At 40.3% G+C, this 18,303-nt stretch overlaps 1 protein-coding gene and 1 long non-coding RNA gene across 3 annotated transcripts in view; one reads left to right on the top strand and one right to left on the bottom strand.

Annotated features, from left to right (window-relative positions):
- The window catches only part of LOC127612769 (zeta-sarcoglycan), a 201,749-nt gene that overhangs the window by 53,304 nt on the left and 130,142 nt on the right, over positions 1-18,303 (bottom strand). For both annotated transcript variants that reach the window (XM_052083563.1, XM_052083562.1), the window contains exon 3: positions 7,585-7,686. In XM_052083563.1, the coding sequence (XP_051939523.1) occupies positions 7,585-7,686 (102 nt within the window). The remainder of the gene's footprint in view (positions 1-7,584; positions 7,687-18,303) is intronic.
- The window catches only part of LOC127612806 (uncharacterized), a 122,788-nt gene that overhangs the window by 25,412 nt on the left and 79,073 nt on the right, over positions 1-18,303 (top strand). The window lies entirely within an intron of this gene.

Consider the following 18,303-nt stretch of genomic DNA (forward strand, 5'->3'; position numbering starts at 1 on the left):
GCAATATTATTGCTTTGAAATCATTTCTCATGTATCTTGTCATTGTGAAGCAAAACCATAATATACTTTGGGTACGAAGAAATCTGTCAAAAAAGTTCGAAGGAAGGTGGTAAGACAAATACAGTACAATCTTTTTTAATGTTTGATCACATTGTGATTTTGATGCTTTGTATCCCATTTTATGTTGGATATTCATTTGTATTTTCACAATCTGATTTCCCAGAATAAGATGCATTGTATAAAATCTCCGTTGGGGAGGATTTCTGGAAAGTCATTTATTTCAACCGCCCGTTAATCACAATCTTTGGAATTAATATGGTCAGAGCATTTTCTCCAGACAAGATTTAAGATTACGGTATTTATTGTGGCGTTTGAAGGATGTGAGTGACCTCTGAGAGAGTGGCTGGCAGGAGCACATGATTAATATTCCACTTCTTTTTATCTCTTTCCTCTCCTCTGAAAGGCTCATACGACTTCCATCCTTCTGACATTCTAAAAAAATAGTTAAATGTTAATGTTTTGTTTTTTTTTTTTTAACGAGTCTTGACCATGTCTTTTACAGGCACACTCTATATTTTGGACACTCCAGGCAGTCACTCAACATGCAGAAAAACAAACCACACACACCGTATAATTCTCAGGTTGGTCTTGAGGAAATATGTGTTTTTTGCTGTTGTTGTTGTTTTTTTTTTTGCTTCCGAAAAGAGATCTCATCTACAAAACGGGACTCACAATGTACTTAAATTTTTTATTATTTTTTTGCTTTATATTTATTTTATCTTCAGCGCAAGAGTCAACTTCTTGGAAACCCTGGGACATCTGACAACCTCTCCACGTATGTCTGGATGGGGCAAAGCTCTCCATTTCTCACAACGCAACACTTATCACAGTGTGTTACAATACTTTCTTTATTCGGTCTTCAGAAAGAAAATGTCACATAGAGTGCACAACGTTGATGCACAGCTTCATTTGAATACATTGTTTATCTGTTGGAGAGATGGAGGTAAGACACGACGTGTTGAATAATTTCATGGCATTTAATTAAAAGGTAACGGAATTTAGAAAATAGGATTCCCTCGGTGACTCAATTCAAATGCAGAGATGCTGCTGCCAAACCGAAATATGACATAAATTGTGGATTTGAATGTGAGTCAAAACATCCAGCAAAAGGAGTGTAATCCCTGTATCTCAAGCAATTAGTGCCTTAAGGATTTATGAGTCGTTCAGGGATGATATGGGTGATATTTGATTGGACTGGAATTTGAGATAATGTAATTTGTGATCATTCTCTAAAATCACACACACACACACACCCACACACACACGCACACACAGAGCACAAAGTATGCATATTATTATATATCTGAAATATCAGTACTCTACTTATATTTAACCAGCAATGCCCAAATCAATTCATATGTAATTGATGAATTGAGTTACTACTACACAAAAACTAAAATCAGAAACATACATACATGGCAAGGATTAACATCCTTTTAACTTCAATAATGAAATATGTTTGAGAATTGAACAAGCTATGGCTGATTTTTCTAATGGATGCGCATGGGGCTTTGCCTTCTGTGGGAGCGAATTTGCCAACATGCTATGTGACAAGCCGGTCAAAGCTGCTGGACAGGTGGTCTTTCTAATGCCTTTTCCTCTACAGTACCAGAAACAGTCAAGACGCATAACAATAAAAGAAATACGACCAGCCTGTTGCAATTCCTTTGAGAGAAAGTTAGTGTTGATCATGTAACAATTAAAGGCCAAATAAAAACCCATAATAACAGTCACACGTGTTACAATTGAACAACCAACACAGCCCTAAACTTTCCCCTGAAAATGAGGTCTGCTTGTGTCTGCTTGTATCTACCCACAATTGTTTACAATGTTTCAAAGTTAAAATCAATAGGGACTGCCTAGGTGGGAACTGCCTAATGTTCCATTAGAAAGCCCCACCGTTCAATTACAGCTTCGAAGTTGGAGAAGTTTCAACAAGTTCATGACCCAAGGGAAGAACACTGAAAAGTACGCAGTGGAAAACGAGGAAAGAAGAACTCCATAATTGACAAGGTGCATAAATGAAGTTACCCTGCCACTCTTATTCACCAGCAATACTCTCATTCCAGTCTACTTTGAAGCTGCGACAGAGGGATGCTGCATGTGGGGAAGAGGTTCTTTTAATTACTGTTTGAAGCGTTTTCCGTCTTACCTATCCTTTGCATGTGTAAGTGTTGTCGTATTGCGATACACCCGCAGAGAGACACCTCTTTCATAAATCACCTCCCTTTCATAGCATGCTAACATCTATCCTATCGGATCTGTCTGTGACAGCAATTTCCACCCAGGAAGCGAAGCCCTTATCCAGGCAGTCGACTCTACATAAATAGGACAGTCTCTCGGGAGGCTGGATCACTATATGGGTGAGAGAGAACCCTGAAACTCAAAATAAAAGACAGAAAATATGTGATAATAATGTGTGTGTGTGGGGGCGGGGGTAGTTATAGAACATGAATGGAAGAAAAAAGCAGACTAAAAGGCAACAAACAAAAAAACTTGAAAAGAAAAGCACTTACGTCTTGTGTCTTGCAGTGGTAAAAGTTGTTAAGTGTTCCCTTTGGGGACAATTCGAGACTTGGTAGCAAGGGGCTGCATTGGGCAATGTATGTGATATTTACTGAGAATGGGCTTGTGTTAGAGCAATCGCGAGAGGATTGCACTTGCCCACGTCAAGTACTGTCAATGATTTCGGGATGGTCTGCTCCGGTCTTATGGCGCTTCTTGCTAGGATGCTACATCTAACCCTTTAAAGCTTTATGGGATTGTCTAAGGCAGAACACGACAACATTTGGCTCAAGATCGCTGAGGTCAAATCCTTTTCATTTCCACATCATATTTGATGTTTCTCAAGGACAACAGAACAAGAGGACAACCGTGTTTGTTAGTTTTTTTCCCCCAGAATGATTTCCTTTTTCCTCTGTTTTAATTTAGTACAGTACTTGGTATTTGTAAACATTGTTCTTGATTGTGTAAGACGTGCAACAAGATTTTTTAAGCAGGCGGTGACAGGTAAAATTCTGTTTATGTTCATTATCAAACATTTTTTTAGTACTTTCTATTCATCAGTTTTAAAACTAATCAATCCATTCAATTTTTATCAATCTTTTCCACTTATCTTTATCTCTCTGCAAAGATCATTTTTCTGGGTGGACTGCTGTGGACTTCTTCCTCATTCCTGCTGGAACTGCAACCACCGAGGCTCCCGCTTGGGACTTGTCATGGATACTAACTCCTGCACTTTACACTCATCCCACTCTTGTTTTCCGATTTGTTTAAAATGTCTTTGTTTAATATAAAATTATTAACACACTCAAACAAAATATTGCCACATTCATAATACTAATTGCAATAAATTTATCAAAATTTAAATATTCCGAATTTTTTCACTGAGTGATATTCAACCATCCATTTTCTAATCCGTTTATTCTGACGAGGGTCATGGGTGCTGGAGCCTATCCAAGCTATCTTTGGGCAGTAGGCGGGGGACTCCCAGAAACGGTTGCCAGCCAATCGCAGGGCACACAGAGACAAAGAACCATCCGCACTCACACTCACACCGGAGGACACTTTAGAGTGTCCCATTAACCTGCCGTGCATCTTTTTCGTATGTGGGAAGAAACCGGAGTACCCACGCAGGCATGGGAAGAACATGCAAACTCCACACAAGAAGGCCACAGTCGGAATTGAACCCTGCACTTCTGCACTACGTGTGTGCTAACCAGTCGACCACCATGCCCTGCCTACTTCTCATTTGTTTTATGTTATGTCACCCCCCAAGGAAGAATTAATGAATTAAGCAATTGATTAATTATTAATAATCTGCATAACATTCAAGAAAAGAAAAAAAGAAGAAATATAGATCAACTTACAAAAAATAATCATATTATCTAACATTTTAAGTGCCTCTCTCTGCATTTCTTTTCACCCCTGTTAAATATTTTTCATTGGTGTCTCTTAAGGGTTTGTTCACTGCTCATTCATATCTCCCGCTCAGTGCACACATGCAAAAAAAAAAAAAAAAAACACACACAAATCAGGTCTGATCTACAAGTCTTTCAATCCATGGACCCGGAGGAATACTGCCTATATTTGCAGTACACAATGCAATGACTTGGATCACCAAAATCCTTGCATCCAACTGGTTCCTCCAGAGCTTTATCTCTCAAGTCAAGAATTGCCTCCGAAATCTGCATATGGTTTTCAAAGTGTTGCTAGTCACAGACAATACTGGGCAACCACCCCGTCGTTTGACTGTTTGAACTTATCTGTTCAATATCAAAATTGTAAAAGACGGCTGAGGAATGGCATCATCATATGGTCCATAATATTCTTCAATGCCATCAACAGTATATCTTCACCGTCACAAAGCAGCACAAGTGGCAACAGCTGCCAATAGACTATTACCATTTTACTAGGTTCAGCAATGTTGTGAGGTGTTTCAAATGAGAGTGTTTTGCCTTATATATAAATTATATTTGCATTATAGATTTTTGACATGTTTTTTCACTATTTGTCGTAGAGCTCGGTTCCAAATTATTACCGTATTATACCGTAATGTGATCCAATGAGAGCAGAAACAAATTTGTGAAGCTAATACAAGACTCCAATCGAGACAGAGGCTGCATAACAAGCTAGAATTGATTAAATCATCAGACTACACAGCCTAGTTCAGCAATTTCTCCTCTTCTTACTTCGGAAGTGGACAAGGACTGTAGCTTTAACCACTCTGCCAGCTGGTGAGTCTGCCAGCTGCCTCCATCCTCCCGGGCTTGTATTGTCACAGAGCACAAGCCTTGTATGAGGGGCCACAAGCGCTGGTTTGAGATGAGATTCCCAGAGCTGGCAGACATTTTGGCCACTGAACAGCTTTATCCTTTGTCCACATCGTCCTTGCTCCAGGACCTGGGCCTTGCAAAGCTTCACCGGTGCCTTTAAAGGTCTGCCCAACAGTCCAGTGATTCTATCTTCTTGCCAAATCACCATTGTTCTTGGTTCAGAGTTCGGGCTGTCTCTCCATTCACCTAATATCCAGAAGCTATCATTACATTTGCCATATTAGCAATATTATAATAAGAGGATATAACAACTTCAGTCAAGAGAGTGCAGACCTCTGCCAAGGCTGACTTGTTAAAAAAAAGGGTAGGCGGTGGGTGGAGGGGATGCTGCTTTGAAATCAAAAAGACTCACACAGTGCAAGCTGCCAACTATTACAATGAGTTAGTCCTGTTACTATGTTAATGTAGCATCCGCGTGTTCTCTTCTCCATGTATGGCGTAGGTGTCAAACTCAGGTCCTGGAGAGCCGCTGCCCTGCAGGTTTTCCAAGTCTCCCTGTTGCAACACACTTGATTCAAATGATCTGATCATCAGCAAGCTCTGCGCAAGCCTGACATTGAACCTGTTCATTTGAATCAGGTGTGTTAATGTATGATGTATGGCAAAGCACACTCAATCCAACCATTACAGGAATGTAAAGGTTTGTTTTTTTCTTTAAGTGGTCATGCCTGGAGAGGGATGGAGGAATGACAATCCGTTTTTTGCTCCAAATGTCCTGGATCTGTGAAAGGACATCAAATTCAATTACACCCTCCAAACCCTTCCACAGTTCCATCTTTTACTGAAGCCATTTTCACTGATAATGGCGCAATGGGTAGAGCTGCAATGATCTCATGGCTGGGGCAATGTTAAGACGTTTTGATTGAAAGACAGATAAGAAGCAACGTTGTTGGTTGCTTATTGTATATAAATCCAAGGTTCAGAGGACTTTGGAATTTTCTTACCGGATCAACAGCTTTTTCTGACTGTAATGATTACTGGAGGAAAAAAAAGCACAGCATACCACCACTCGAATTATCTTGAATTTGTTTGCTTCTTTGCAACCGCGGTTGCTTGGAATATTCTGTTATTAAAAGCTTCCAAGAAACTGTTCATCGACTCCAGCCTGTTTTTGGATAACCAACATCCTCCTTGTCCGAAACAAACACACGGGGGAAAGAAGGCCACTTTGTCCCCAACAGTATTAAGTAAGTAGCTTATCCGTACGGTCTTGGGCTTCGGAAAACAGTTTATGTCCCTTGTATATAAATGACCTTGCAACTAGTTGATGAATATGTTTCCTCTTACCTTGACTAATGTAGAGGTTGCCTTGAGCGCAAGCACCATTTGTGTACAGTATTCCATCATATATACTGTGTATATATATATATATATATATATATATATATATATATATATATATATATATATATATATTTAATATATTATTTATTCGTCCCGCAATGGGGAAATTACAATCAGAATTCAGAAAAGGAAAACGCTGGGTAGGGAGAGAGAAAAAAAAAACACGCTCGAACTATCCTCTTCTGAGGATAATTTAAGTCCAGGATAAAAAAAGCTTCTTCATTTCCAATAAAGCCGCTCCCGTCGGTTGAATTTTGCGATAGAACAGAAAGCTGCCAACATCAAACAGCAGCATTCCTGTTATCAAAAGGCCAATAATGTAGATGTCTTCCACATCCTCCACGGACAGTATTGCCAGGCCCACCGGTCTCCACTTTCTCCATGGATCCAGGGCGTATCCGGCAGCAAATGTCCCTGGTGGGCAAGCAGGCTCCCCAATGCCTGCTCTTTTCATCAAATTTTTTTTGTCGATTACAACGAGAGACAAGCCAACTAATTCCATGGTTAGTTCTTCGGATGAAAATACGGTAGGAGGCTAGGAAAAGTTATACAAAGACAGCACAAAGACTAAGTGGCGAGCAAGGAGAGGGTGGGGGAGAGGGCAGGAGCTGTGCAAAAAAGCGTCCGCCTTCGTCGAGAGCCAAACAGAAAACTTGCGATATCGAGAAAAATTGCGATATCGAGAAGCGATATATCGCTTCTCGACCATGCAATACGATAGGGATGGTAATGGCGAACCAACCAGATATCGTGATCATAGATAAAGGACAGAGGAAAGTCATCGTAGTGGATGTAGCGGTCCCAAGTCAGAAAGTCGAGAAATACCAGGGGCTCAGAGAGGAGCTGGAGAGAGCGTGGAAGATAAAGGTGACAGTCGTGCCTGTGATGGTCGGGGCAGTGACCCCCAAACTAGATGAGTGGTTGCAACAGATCCCGAGAACAACATCGGACATCTCAGTCCAGAAATGTGCAGTGCTGGGAACAGCAAGGATACTGCGCAGAACCCTCAAGCTTCCTGGCCTCTGGCAGAGGACCTGAGCTGAATGAGGGACGGGCAGCACCTGGGGGGTGAGACGAGGACTTTAATTTTTTTTATATATATATTTTATGCTTGCCTGAGTGTGTTGTCTGTTTCGTATAAAAAGACACTGTTGATTGAACTCCCTCAAGGAATGAACATTAGTACTGAACACCAAATGCCCCCCAAAACCCAAAACATTAAAAGCAAACAAACAAGGATGAATAAAACCATGCAACAATGTGGACGTGCATACTGTTTACTAAAATAAAAAGACACATCAGTAAAACTTTGCAGTTGTGAGCAAACCTTATTTCCCACACTTACCCTTCGGGACTGGATCTCTTTGACGTATAAAGGCAATAGGAACTCAGACACCCCCTCCAGTCTCACCCCTTCTTTGGTGACACGCAGATTGCCCATTCCTTCCTAGAGCCAGAGAGATGTTGATATAGGTCAGTAGTTGATTGGTAGAATAGTCACAGGATAATAATAATTCTTATTAATAACATTTTGGCATGAGGAGTCAAATTTCTTTTGGATCAAGGGAAACCACCTGGTACGAAAGCAGACCCGTTTTCTCTCCTGTCACATCAGAAGAATCTCTGAAATTGTCGGCAACGACAGAAGCATTGACAACAGCGGAGAGAATGACTTTGCTGCCAATATTTGAGCTCACCCTTGTCTCAATTACATGATGAGGAGATAATGAGGGACTTGTCACTGTTCGGTTCCTTTTGAAAGGCCAAATGGTGTGTCACTCAATGACTACAAATTAGTTTGACTTCTGGGCACACCATTTTTTCTTAATTTTCACATATATTGATGAAAATGACTGAATGTTTTGAAAGGAACTTTGAATGTGGAAAGGTTCTTTTGCACATTATCATTAACTCCCGGTGCAATGGACCAACAAAGCTTTTCAAATTGAAAACTTGAGGCGTGAGAGCGATGGAATGGGACAGTTAACGGTGAGGATGAGACAATGAGGAGGAGCTGGAGAAGATATGGAAAAGAGAGAAAAGTTTTTATTTTATTTTATCAAAATAAAATCTAAAAGAAAAACAAAGTGCTTCATGGTGCTTCATTACAGAGGTGGGGAAGCCTCAAAATCGCAGGTGCCAAATTATGGTGTTGTGTTTTTCTTTCTTCAATGTATATTAAGTACCGAAAAGTATTTATGCATTACAAATTAGAAAACAAAAGCAAAGCATTATTCAAGTGTGGGCCATCAGAAAAGGTCATGCAATGAGTTTGAACATGATTGCAATTTAATGCACTCCTTGATATAGAACAAATCCCAATATATCAGGCTTGGTAGTCCGTTAAAAGATTTAAAAATCAATAATGAAACCAGACAGATGTTTTCTGTGTTCTGTGGCCATTAAATTAAATAAAAAGTGGCGCAAGGCGCTGATTTAATCGAACATAGCAGAACAGGTCTGATCAGATAAACATACATCCACATTTGAACATTGAAGCATCTACAGAATGAACCATTGAAAAAAAAATAGTACAGCACAAGCACACACTCAGGTCAAGTAAACAATTACGTAAAAGGGTAATATTACTTGTGAATGGTATAGTCGAGCACAAATTTTAAAAAACACATTTATAAATATCCTCACTAGGGTTGCGGGGGGTGCTGGAGCCTATACCAGCTGTCTTCGGGCAGTAGGCGGGGGACACCCTGAATCGGTTGCCAGCCAATCGCAGGGCACACAGAGACGAACAACCATACGCACTCACACTCACACCTAGGGACAATTTAGAGTGTTCAATCAGCCTGCCATGCATGTTTTTGGAATGTGAGAAGAAACCGCAGTACCCGAAGAAACGCCACACAGGCACAGGGAGAACATGCAAACTCCACACAGAGAGGCCGAACCTGGTACCTCTCACTGTGAAGCCGACGCGCTAACCACTGGACTACCGGGCCGCCCGCATGAATGAATGAATGAATGAACATTTATAAATATATAAATGTACCAAACTGACCTCAGCTCAAAGTAATTCATCCAGCATTTTAAAACAATCATGGCTGCATACAAAGTGCTGTGCATGGAGAACCAAAAAAAAACAATCCTACGATAGAGTAAAAACAGTAAATAAACACAAATTATCAATTGACAATTGTCAATTAATTCGGCAATGAATTGATCAATCGAGGAATACTAACACAAATAAATACAGCAGACACCATAAAACAGAACTCATGCTGAGTCGAACGCCACAGGATATAAATGTGTCTTCAGACGAATTTGAAAAATGGACAGAGAAAGGACTCGCTTAACATTTAATGGAAGGTCATTCCAAAGTGAAGGACTGGCAACAGAGAAGACTCGATCCCCTCTTAGTCCCCGCTTAGTCCTGAAGCAGCGATCCAGTGCGTGTGGGGAAAAGAGGTCAGCGTGGTAAGGTGGGGTGAGACCATTTAAAGATTTGAAAAAAAAAAAATAATATTCATGAATATATCTTAAAATAAACTCTAAAATGCAACCGCGAGCCAGTGAAGGGAGACCAGAGGACTCGTGCGAGCCGGAGTTTTGTTACCCAACTGGAGATGCTTGAGGGAAAATTGGCTAACTCCAAAATAAAGTGCATCACAGTAATCCGGCCAAGATGTAACAAAGGCATGTTTTACTGTTTCTAAGTGCTGTTGAGAAAGGAGAGGCTTTACCTTAGCCAGCTACGTAAGATGAAAGAACCTGGATTTAACAACAGTACTGATTTGCCAGTCCAATTTAAACCACTGTCCAATTTAAAACCCAAGTTTGAGACTGTTGGCTTTAGATAAGACACCAAGGGGCCTCGCTCAACAGGGGTGGGATAGAGAAGGGCCGCTTGTACCAAACTCCCAAACTGTCTTCTGTTCATTGAAATTTAAGAAACACAGTGCCATCCAGGCTTTGATTTGACAAAAGTGGCCTGAAGGAGAAAGCATCCTTTTTGCTGAGCGAGACATCAATGTGACTGTCATCCACATAGCAGTGGGAGGAAATACCAGGTTGTCTACGATGGATATTAGGGGCAGCAAATACAGTAAAAACAGTAGGGGCCCCAAAATAGAACCCTGTGGAAACATCGTATGACAGAAGGGCAGAGCAGGACTCAGAGCAACCAAGGCTAATGCAAAAAATCCTGCCTGCCAAATGGGTACTGGAGCACTACCACGAATACCCTCCTGGTGCCATAAAAGAGCCTGAAGAATTCTGTGATCCACCGTATTGAACGCTGCAGTCAAATCCTACAAAATGGGACATACAGTCTCCAGTGCCATTTACCAGGAGGATATCATTAAAAACTCATAACAGGGCTGACTGTACTACGTGGTGGAAATGGGGCCAGATTGTCTCATGTAGAAATAAAACTCGGCACACTGCAACATACTGTTGGCCTCAAAAACATTTTCACCCCTAAAATATGGTATTCTGTCACAATGAAGGGTATTTGTGTGCTGATGAAAAAGACAAAACATTTGTGTTGAGTATGCATAGCCAATAATGGCCTTCTCTGCTGGTCAAAACACTTATCCGAAGCAGTGACCTACATTTACAACCTAAGTGTCATACGCCATGAAATTGTTTTAATATACAGTATATTATTTCCAAAGGTCCATTTCCATCGAATTTCCCTTGGCTATATGAATTCCCGTGATGTATGTGGATGTTTATTTATTCTTTTTTTTTTCCAATCCAGTAAGATTCCCGCCTCGATGTGTTGCCATGTCAATCGAATCTGCACAGGACCTTTAGCATCAGAAGTGCTGGCTGATGGAAATCAAACTAAATGACCAGTGAGACTGCTCCTTTTACCAACTTCTTATAATTAAGTTTCAAAAAATGACTACAATTTAAGATGATAATTAAAAAATTGTAGGGGAGATGTATTTAGCACTTTTCTGTATTTCTTGGAATCAAAACACTATCACTTCCATCATTTTAACGCCACACTGGTTGGGGTAAACATTTAGGTACTTCTTCCTTTGAACATAAAATTGTGATGACTGTTTTTTTTCTTTTCCTTTTCACAATTTTTACTTACCTTCACCTTTGTCAATTTATTATTGTATTGTATGTTTTATATGTTCTATAAACAAACAAACAAACAAACAATTGTTTTACATTTGGAATGAGCTCTTTCAATGGTCAAAAGCCCTCCAAATCTTCCAGCAGATGAACTTAATATGAAAGACAGTGTTTCGGCAAGCCGAAGTTGATTTATTTATTTTTTATTTTTTAGTTTATGTCTGTCCGCAGGGGCACAACATTATTGCCACTATTACTAATTGTTGTTTGTCTACTGGAAATATTCCTGTGATTGACCAGTGACCAGTTCAGGGTGTATCCCTTCTCTCGACCCAAGTCCGCTGGGCTATAGGCTCCAGCTCACCAGCAACCGGAATGGGGATCCGTGTTAGAGAGAATCAGTAGATGGATGCATAATTTTACTGTGTAGGAGAGTAAGCAATATTTTTTACCAATATGTCTGAAAAGGTTAAAGAGATTTGTCAAACATGACGAAAAAGAAAAATGTCAGACCTAAAAAAAGTTCACTGCATGATTTGCACATGTATCCATCAAAATGAAATGTGTCATACAGCACAACAATGTCCACTTGTGTTCATCATTAAGACCAGTTAAACAGAACTTGTTACTGTATATGCTACAACAAAAATAAAACATGACAGGGGAATTATCGAGTGACATCATATACAGTACCTTAAGGGTTTTAAATCCAATACCACCGACTCACTCACTCTCTCTGGGACTGATATGACCGGAATAGCAATCAGAGTATAACATACTGTATATGACTAACCATGTTGTCGATGCATGTGTTGCAGCTGATGTTGATGTGTGCTGTTTCGAGTTAATATGAACCTGCCTAGTGTATCTGTGCATGATGTACCGGTACTCAAAGTGTACTTGACAAGAGTACATACATAAAACGAACTTAAAGAATTCATAACCGTATGGTAGACTTTGAGTGTCTGCCTGTGAAGGCATTAAATTCAATCTTTGACCTGTTGTACCTTGTTGTATTGTGGCACACTGTGGCATGGTGTCAGTTTGGAAGTGGCAATTTTCATTAGATGGGCTCCAAAACAAATACACTTCAATGCCCTTTTAGGTCAGGGTATATAACTCAATTAGACATGAAATGTGCGAGTGGTTTCATTCTGAGAGGCACGACAGGTGAAATAAAACAAAACATCCAGTGGAGTGATTTCTCAGTGTGCGAGTTTGTGTGAGTGTGTGTGTGTGTGTGTGTGTGTGTCTCCTTGAGCATAGCATTAATTTACAGGTAGCGTTTCTCTTGTGAATGACAAAAAATGCAAATGGATAATGGAAAGGCCTTCTCACGCTCTGTCTTGTACGATATGGCTAAATCGACACTAGCTAATTCAGCAATTTAAAAAAATGTGAATTAAGCAATGCTAAGTAAACTTGTCTTTACGTTAAATGAATTACCAGTTATATGACAGATTCATTAGATTTCCTTTATAAAACAGTAAATCCAAACCAATCAATAGCATTCCGGATTAAATTGTGGTTTCACTGGGGACTTGGCGACAAAACATTCAAAGGATTTTTCAGAACTGTATTGGAGTGCTAAAGACATATTTGAAGGTTTATTTACCAAGACTCAGCTTCTGCACCGTGTTGAGTTAAAAGAAGCAGCATGTCAGTCATGTTCTCCACTATTACAGTTACAGTAAGAATGTGAATATATGTGAATGAGTAAACATACTCCCACTCAAAAAGATGTTCAAGGGACCTTTCAATACACCGTGTGGTAGCACTATGTGCAAATAGGAAAAGCGTACATTTGTGTTTCAGCTTGTCTGCACACAAAACTGCATGTGATTTATGCATGGAACCCTTTCAGTTTGTGGGTGTGTTTGTTTATGTGACAGTGTGTGTATGCCTCTAGCCAATCCATCAGCGCAGTGTACACATGGCAGCATGTAGACAGATGGTGAAGTGTGTGTGGTGAGAAATAGTTTTTGTTTGTGTCAAGAGCTGACAAGGCTTTTGGACTGACATGCAGATGCATATTTGAAAGTGTATGATTGCTTGTGTGCGAACAACTTTCTGATATGATATTTAAAAAATTATCGTGACCCACAAGATTAAATAAGTGCATGTTGTGCCCTTGCCTCCATGGCAAGGGCCGTGTTCATGCACCTTCAGTCACCCCAGACTGCTTTGGGCTAAACATACTGGCTGGGAGGGAATGGAGACCAATATTCTACAAAGCGCTTTGTTGCAGCTACAGCGGTTGTGAAAGCCATATATAAATAAGCTGTATTGTACTGTATTGAATTCCCAGAGTGTAGCTCCATCTAGTGATACATAATGCAACAGCAGCCACTATTGTAGCTTCTATTCTATGCCCCTTATAATTGGTGTGCCCTATATTGAATGAAAACAGTTTTACAATGGGTCATTCATTGAAGGTGCGCCTTGTACTCTGAAGCGCCTTACAGTGCGGAAAATACGGTATAGTACTCATATTTTTGTAATATTATTACAATTACCGAATCTCATAACATGTTACCATTTCAGGACCACAACACAGTTGTAATCATTATTTTTAACATTAAAATAGTATATGTTGTCATTTACAAGGCATGCTATTTACTGAATCAATCACCATAACTAGATTGTTTTTAGACTCCCTGGAAAAGTAATGCAGCAGTTGGATTTGGAGTTTAATTGTTGTTGTTTTTTTCACAATAATCAGCAATTTTCATTGCTGTAAAGTAATTGTTTGCGAGACCAACCACTCACTCATGGTTTCATGAAATAAAATGCACAACATATACTCAAAGTATAAGCAGGAACAAACCTATGCAAAAAGCATCGAAAATATTGTGAAGAAATAAGAGTCAAGGTGCTTTTTAGATATGATTTTAATGAATTCTGTGCCATCAATTGCATTATGAAAAATAGTGGTCATTCTGATCAAAATGCAAACCGTCGCCCTCTGAGCTGAACACGTCCGAAATCCAATCAGACAAACTACATACAATACACACCATTAAATTAGAGTCTCATGCGCTCATTCATCCTTTCGAATGTTGTCTTTTCATTTCGGGCCTTGACCACAAGTAACGGATTAAACATAAGGAATTCTCATTGGCCATCTGGCCTTCATTATATTGATTGTTACTGAGAAACTAATTGTCTAATTTTTTTGGAGCCACCGGTACAAATCCTTAAGAAATGTAATAGCCATCCGCTATATTTCAATGAAAAACAAAGATAAATGACTGCAGAGAATGAACATTGAGTCAATGTATTCTACTAAATTGAACCAATTGGGCTTTTGTTGTCTAATGTGGAAAGATGAGGTGACCAAAATGAGGAAGACAGAAACAAGAATACCTGACGGTGACGAGTTCTCAAAACTAAACTGTGCAAGAATGTAAGAATCCACTTGCAAAGTCATCCCACAACAACAAAGAAAATACTATCTCCATGTCAACTTTACCCAACACAATGCATCCTGGGAGATAAAATAAGCTAATGATTTGGGTGTCACCACAAACTAATTTGTGACATCAACCGATGCAACTTTTGAGACCTCAAAACTCTCGAGACTTTCGATCAGTGAGCATGAATTGAGCAATGAGAATGCAAGAGCAACTGAATGTACAGTACAGTACATTGTAATGGGAGCAGCACATAAGACTTTTTTTTTGGTCTCATCCATATTCTTTTGATGTCATCAGTGTTCCTCCTCCTCCTCTTTCTTGTAATCTTCTTTTTTGTCACTCATTCACTCTGTCTACTGATATATTCTGCCAATCAGCTCACATTTTTTTTGGGGGGGGGGTGGATCTCGCCGTCACTTTATGAATCAGAACACACCAATTCACTGGCCAATTAATCTCTGAAAATTATTTTGGGAAATAAGGCTGTGTTGAGTTCTCTTTGTTGTCAGGTAGACAGGTAGACTGTGGCTGGCAGGGACCTCCTTTCATTATGACATAAGAATCAATCAAAATTATTGCTAGTATAGAATTGTTGGCCTTGAGAATATTCCATTAATTCACATGGCGTCTCCTCCTTTTGCAGGGATTACTGCAACAATACAGTGTGACATGGAAGCAATAAGCCTGTGATGACGCTGCTTAGGTGTTACTGAAGCCCAGGTTGCTTTGATAGCAGCCTTTAGCTCATCTGTGTTACCGAGGGTGGAGTCCATCAGTTTCAGTAACTATTATTAACTACTATGTTCACTATGAGTTATAGCTAGCTAGGTAGGTCTCGCGAGTTTCACTGGCTGTGGAAATGTCCCGCTTGACTTCAACCAACCTGGCCTGTGGGCCTCTTGACTCCCAAAGGCAGTTGAAATGTTACTTTCATCTGAAAATGTGACTTGCACCACTGGGTAATAGTCCAGTTATGTGTCTCCTTAGGGCAGGTGAACACTTGTGAAGTCTCTGGTTCACAAGTGGTTTGACACAAGGAATGCAGCCCTCGGCCGCATTCCTTCATACATCCCTGCGTAGTGGTTCTTCATGCACTGACTTTAGCCTCAGTCCACTCCTTATGAACCTCACTCAAATTCTTTAATCGGTTTTGCTTCACAATCCTCTTCAGGCTACGGTTATCTGTGTTGCTTATGGATCATTTTATGCCATATGTTTGCTTTTCACTCTCCTTTGGAATGATGTGCCTGGAGACAGAACACCTTCTTGAACAATGATATTTCGTGGTTTTTCTACCTTGTGAAAGTGATTTGAACTCCCCCCCCCCCCTAAATTTAAAAATTGATTCATGCCTTCACTATTGGGATGTAATGAGGTCCTCCTGTGTATCAGCAGATAGCATAATATGATCCCAAGAGGATGTGTGCGAAATGGGAATTGCCATCGGAGCAATTTAATTGAAGGTCTTGGTTTCTTACTTTAAGAAATGCTTATTTTAAAAGTCACATAACAGCATCACCATCTGATGAAATTGATGATTCGCTAGGGTAGCATTGTGGATGCATGACACAAAATTAGGTGCCGCGTAAAAGAAATAATTTGGGTGAACTGCCATTGTAGGAGATGAAAGAAAGTAGACGGAAGAACGTCAAAGGCAAGGAATAGAGGCGGGTGGCGAATGGACGTACCTTGCACCTCAAAATATAATTCATATCACTCCTCGTGTTTTTAAATTGAAACTTCATATGCTTCTGGGCTAGACAACTGTCGTCATCACGTCGAGGGTAGTAGTGTGAAAACAGTCATCATTTTGCACAGATAACTTAAGCACTGTGCATACAGTGGTAATAGATGTATATGCAGCAATTCAATTCTTTGTTTCTCATCATGTAATTCCAACAACGCTGCTTTTGTTGTTTTCCTACGTGTGGCTCTGAAATATCTCATTCTAATGTCTTGATTGGGTGAGTGCACTGCGGAAATGAGTCGGCGTGATTGGATATTCACGGTGTGGAAGTTTGAGGAGCACAAATGAATTCATGGCCGAGTTTCCTAGATTGTAATCGAGATCTGTGGAATGTGTTGGATAAATTAGTTTGATACACTGCACCGTCACCATATCCTCTTCTGGACTAAAGTGCCTTGCCAGATATTACAGCGCACCTTCTGACGGCTTGTAGAGTCACTGCCTTCATGAGTCAACAACAGGTGGGCTTACACCATACAAGGCAGGTGGCAAAGTGTTATGATGCTGTTTTGACACTGCGGAAAATCCTGGAAGTTGCTGTCCAAAATGATTGATCCCTCCCTCCCTGCATGCTCAGAGCTCTCATCTGCGGATGACGGAGATCAGTGTGTAGCACATGCCAGTAGGCTGTCAACTCTTTTGCTGGCTCACCAGGTATTACAGTCCTGATGGTGGGCCTTGTCTGGACACATGTAACACGGTATGTATTTTTATCCTCCTATCCATCCATCCATTCATTTTCTAATCCGCTTATCCTCACAAGGGTCACGGGCGTGCTGAAGCCTATCCCAGCTGTGTTCGGGCAATAGGCAGGGTACACCCTGAACCGGTTGCCAGCCAATCGCAGGGCACACAGAGACGGACAACCATTCGTGCTCACACTCACACCTCGGGACAACATAGAGTGTTGTATGTGTTTTCAAAGTGACCAAATGTCATTAAACCTAGTTTAAAACAACACCAGCTACAACATTTGTGTAACATTGTGTATTGAGAATATGCAACCACAATGTACTGTAGTCATCAGACTAGGTAACGCTTAGCATAGCCATTTTCTGGCAGCCAGCATGCCCTGTGGCACCAAGCTGCCCCTCACAGAGGAGTCTTGCTCCTGTGCCGATATCATTTGAATTGCCCAGTGGTGGTTCCCCATACACCATCAGAGCTGTAAGTGTGACATTCTGTTTTTCCTTGCCTCGTGCGGAGTCTCTCAAAATGTGAAATTTTTACCCCGCTCTAAGCACAACTTGTTTGAGCGGCATTATTGCGCTTAATCCACTGCTGCCATTGAAGCAGCAGTTCAGAATACTGATTCTCCCATCACCGTGCAATGAGGTCTCCCTAAAATAGTTGATCTAGGAAATGTCATTTAATGCCCATGCAATTCTGTGGTAATATCTTCCAATGAAGAATGGGTAAACTAACACAACAACATTAACCTGAACCAGTTGTCTTAGTTTGAAACAATAAATAGTAAGATGAACTGACACATTCTGCAAAGGTCACAGTGGCATCAAATCATTGTAGTGACATTTTCCATAAAAATCTGCAGAATTTATTATTTTGGCCAGCATAATTTGACCTTTATAGTAAAGTATCTTACATCATAATGTTCATTATTCAAGGTTGGCACAAAACTAATCATAAAAATAATAATTGAAAGAAGTTCATCGCGGAGTTACATTGTAGATGGGCATTTGTGAAATTAAACTTTTGCTACTCACATGGCCAGTATAAAGAGAGTTTGCTCATAATGACACAAACTCGTGCCTTGTGTTCACACACACACACACACACACACAAACTCACACACACACATCCGGGAGCAGTAGTGTGTGAAGCATAACACTTTCAG

Source organism: Hippocampus zosterae, chromosome 13 (genome assembly GCF_025434085.1).
Source record: "Hippocampus zosterae strain Florida chromosome 13, ASM2543408v3, whole genome shotgun sequence".
NCBI classification, from domain to species: Eukaryota; Metazoa; Chordata; class Actinopteri; order Syngnathiformes; family Syngnathidae; genus Hippocampus; species Hippocampus zosterae.